This window comes from Nannochloropsis gaditana, assembly GCF_000240725.1.
Source record: "Nannochloropsis gaditana CCMP526 unplaced genomic scaffold scaffold569, whole genome shotgun sequence".
In the NCBI taxonomy this organism is placed as follows: Eukaryota; class Eustigmatophyceae; order Eustigmatales; family Monodopsidaceae; genus Microchloropsis; species Microchloropsis gaditana.
The window spans coordinates 8,769-11,370 of record NW_005803384.1 but is presented as its reverse complement, the minus strand read 5'-3'; the positions used below and the strand labels follow the sequence as shown (position 1 = coordinate 11,370).

Here is a 2,602-nt window from a genome sequence, read left to right as displayed (position 1 = left end):
CCCCCCCCCTCCCACCTTTTCTTATTATAAACATGTTCTCAAAGCATAAACTCTTCCCTATCTTTCTCCCCAACACTCTGTTTCACCTCAAGGCCGGCAAAAAATCCGCAGTGGATAGTCATTCAATCTCGACTCTGCCTGTTTCCGCACCTCGTGGATCCCTACCTTCCCAGACTAGTCTCCTTCCGTCACCCAAAAGATTAGTAGACGCCCGGCAGCTACCGCCTTCGGTTATTCATCAAAATCTAGCAACCGATTTCTCCGTTCCCAGGACCCTTTCTGCCGCACTGTGGATGTTTTTCACCCATCCATCAATCCTTCTTATACTATGTGGCCTCGCAGGGCTTGTGGCGGGCCGATTTTCTTTCAGCGGTCCTTCCTCCTCCCTTTTGCAGATTTTTCTCGAGTGCTCTCTAGTCCTGCTCACAATTGTAGGCTGGATTCTGCAGGAGTGGTTCCTCCACCGTTTTCTCCTCCACAGTTCCTTTGACTGGTTTGGTAGGGAGATCCACGCACAGCATCATGCATTGCCCTTCTACCATGTCTCCATCGACCCTCCCCTGTTAGTAGGCGTCTGGGGCGCTATAGCTTGCATCCTTGGGTGGGTGTTTGTTCCGCGGCCGCTAGTGTGGACGGTGTTGGGGGTGAGTGCGACACTGAGAGGATCGCAGTAACATGACTACTTTTTAGCCTCACGCGATTTCCTGTCCTCACTTCCCTCCATTCCTTCCCTTCACCCCTCAGACCTATTGGATCATGGGCTTATTTTACGAATGGGCCCATTTTAGCGTGCACACCCGCGTGAGGCCTCGCACTGCGCTTGGGAAAGCCATCAAAGCCCACCACACCAAGCATCATCTCCTGGACGAGCGCTTTTGGTTCGCGTTTTCCTGGCCAATGATCGACGCCTCGCTCGGTACAGTGCCAGCAAAAGAATTGGAAGGAAAGGAAGCACGAGCAAAGAAAGCCAAGAAGAGAAGAGGAAGTAAGGGCTTTCCGAGCAAGAAGGGTCCTATGTGAAGAAATGAGAGCGTTGGGTCTTGTGCAGTGCTCCGGCTGGATGGGAAGGCACTGTAGGGGGCGTCACCCACGTGGAGTGTAACAGTAACATTTGTGCATGTGTGTGTAAAAGGAGGAGGAGGAGGTAACGATTGTCGGCACAAAAAGCAGGGCCGGGGCATCAAATGCGTATGACTACTTTTTCATTTTCAGTTTAGCTTGGTCCCGACACGCCCTCATCGTTTACATCACATCCCGAAGGCGCAAACTCAGGCGCATGCTCAGTGTTTTACGTCTTCTTTTTCTATTAAAGTTCGCGCAATTCCGTCTACGCCCCGCGCGTAATGATTGCTCTTCACCTAACGCCCGTACCCATTGCCGCCCCCTCAACTCCACTTGGCTTTCTTGGCTTTTATTTCATCAACTCTTTACCACGACCTCGTTGCCCCACCTACATAATCAGGACTCAGTTCCTTCCCCCATCCTTCGACCCCATAACCGCTTCCATCCCTCCCTTGGCCCCTCCCTCCTCTTCGCCTTGCCTCCAGCCCCGCCAGTCGTACCAGTCGTTCCCCAAGTGAGCATCCAGAGGGCTCCCTGCCTGATCGGAGAGAAATCAGAGGCGAAATTGTCCCGACGCATGAGCTCTCGTCTATTTTTACGCTTACACTTACACTGTCTCATTGGACTCGCGGGCGTCCTGCCTAGGCCTTTCAACAGAGACACGGTAACTATACTCGTCGACGCTTCCATATCTCTCTCCGTCTTTCCCCCTCGTTCCCTCCGTCCTATTCTCCTTCCCTTCCAACGCATTTCCTCATTTCTTGTCACAAACACCCTCCCTCCCCCTCCTCCTCCCGCCTCTCTAGCCTTGTCTCGCAAAGGGCTTCGCCCCACCCAACACTTTCCTCTTACCTGCCCCTTTTGCGCCATCCCCGCCGTGTTTCTCTCTCCCCACGGCCACCAGCCCTGTGGAAAAGCCCGAAGCGTCGACCAATCAGCATACAGCCCAAGCTGGCATCGTCAGCTTCTCCCTCCCCCACAGCGCCTGCCCCTCCCCACCCTCTATCCCTGCCTCCCGTCCTCTTCGTCCTCCCTCACCCTCTCTCCTCCAGCCTGCTGCGGCTGCTCCTTTTGTTCCGGTTGCTCCTTTTGTTCCGGCTGTTCCGGAACTTCGGGAGAGGGAAAGTGCATGCCAGTACCGTGCAAAGAGGTGGCACCATTGGGCGCAGGAGGTCCCTCCTGCTCACGCGGGAGAGCGGAAGGGAGAGGTCCCGAGTCCTGATAGAGCCGGGCGGGTCCGCTGCTTCCTCCCGCCCCGCCAGGAATAAAATGAGACCAATCGCCTCCCGGGCCCATGCTCGAGCCCCCCGCGCCCCCCTTGGCATCCTTGTCCTTCTTCTTCCCTTTCTCCGCGGAGGTCGAGGACGGTGCCCCGCCACCGTGGGTGTACTTGGACCAGTCGAAGCCACCGGGGCTTCCGCCGCTGCTCCCGCCCGAGGAGGAGGAGGAAGGCGGGCCGGAGGGAGGCCCTCCGCTCCCGGAGCTTCCACCTTTGCCACTTGCCCCGTTCGTGTATTTGGACCAGTCGAAGCCGCCCTGG

General features: G+C 56.3%; 2 protein-coding genes across 2 annotated transcripts in view; one reads left to right on the top strand and one right to left on the bottom strand.

Annotated features, from left to right (window-relative positions):
- Nucleotides 1-522: 522 nt before the first annotated feature.
- On the top strand, nucleotides 523-1,196 carry NGA_0190600 (fatty acid hydroxylase-like protein; the record flags this gene model as incomplete). Its single annotated transcript, XM_005854250.1, has 3 exons — nucleotides 523-562; nucleotides 589-644; nucleotides 745-1,196. The coding sequence occupies 3 exons, from the start codon at nucleotides 523-525 to the stop codon at nucleotides 1,018-1,020; spliced, it is 372 nt and encodes a 123-aa protein (XP_005854312.1). The 3' UTR covers nucleotides 1,021-1,196.
- A 718-nt stretch (nucleotides 1,197-1,914) lies between these two features.
- Nucleotides 1,915-2,602, bottom strand: part of NGA_0190400 (uncharacterized protein) — a gene marked incomplete at both ends in the record, with an annotated part of 714 nt that continues 26 nt past the window's right edge. Inside the window, 2 exons of the mRNA XM_005854248.1 lie at nucleotides 1,915-1,968; nucleotides 2,101-2,602. The exon at nucleotides 2,101-2,602 is cut by the window's right edge and continues 26 nt beyond it. Of these exons, the coding sequence (XP_005854310.1) occupies nucleotides 1,915-1,968; nucleotides 2,101-2,602 (556 nt within the window). The remainder of the gene's footprint in view (nucleotides 1,969-2,100) is intronic.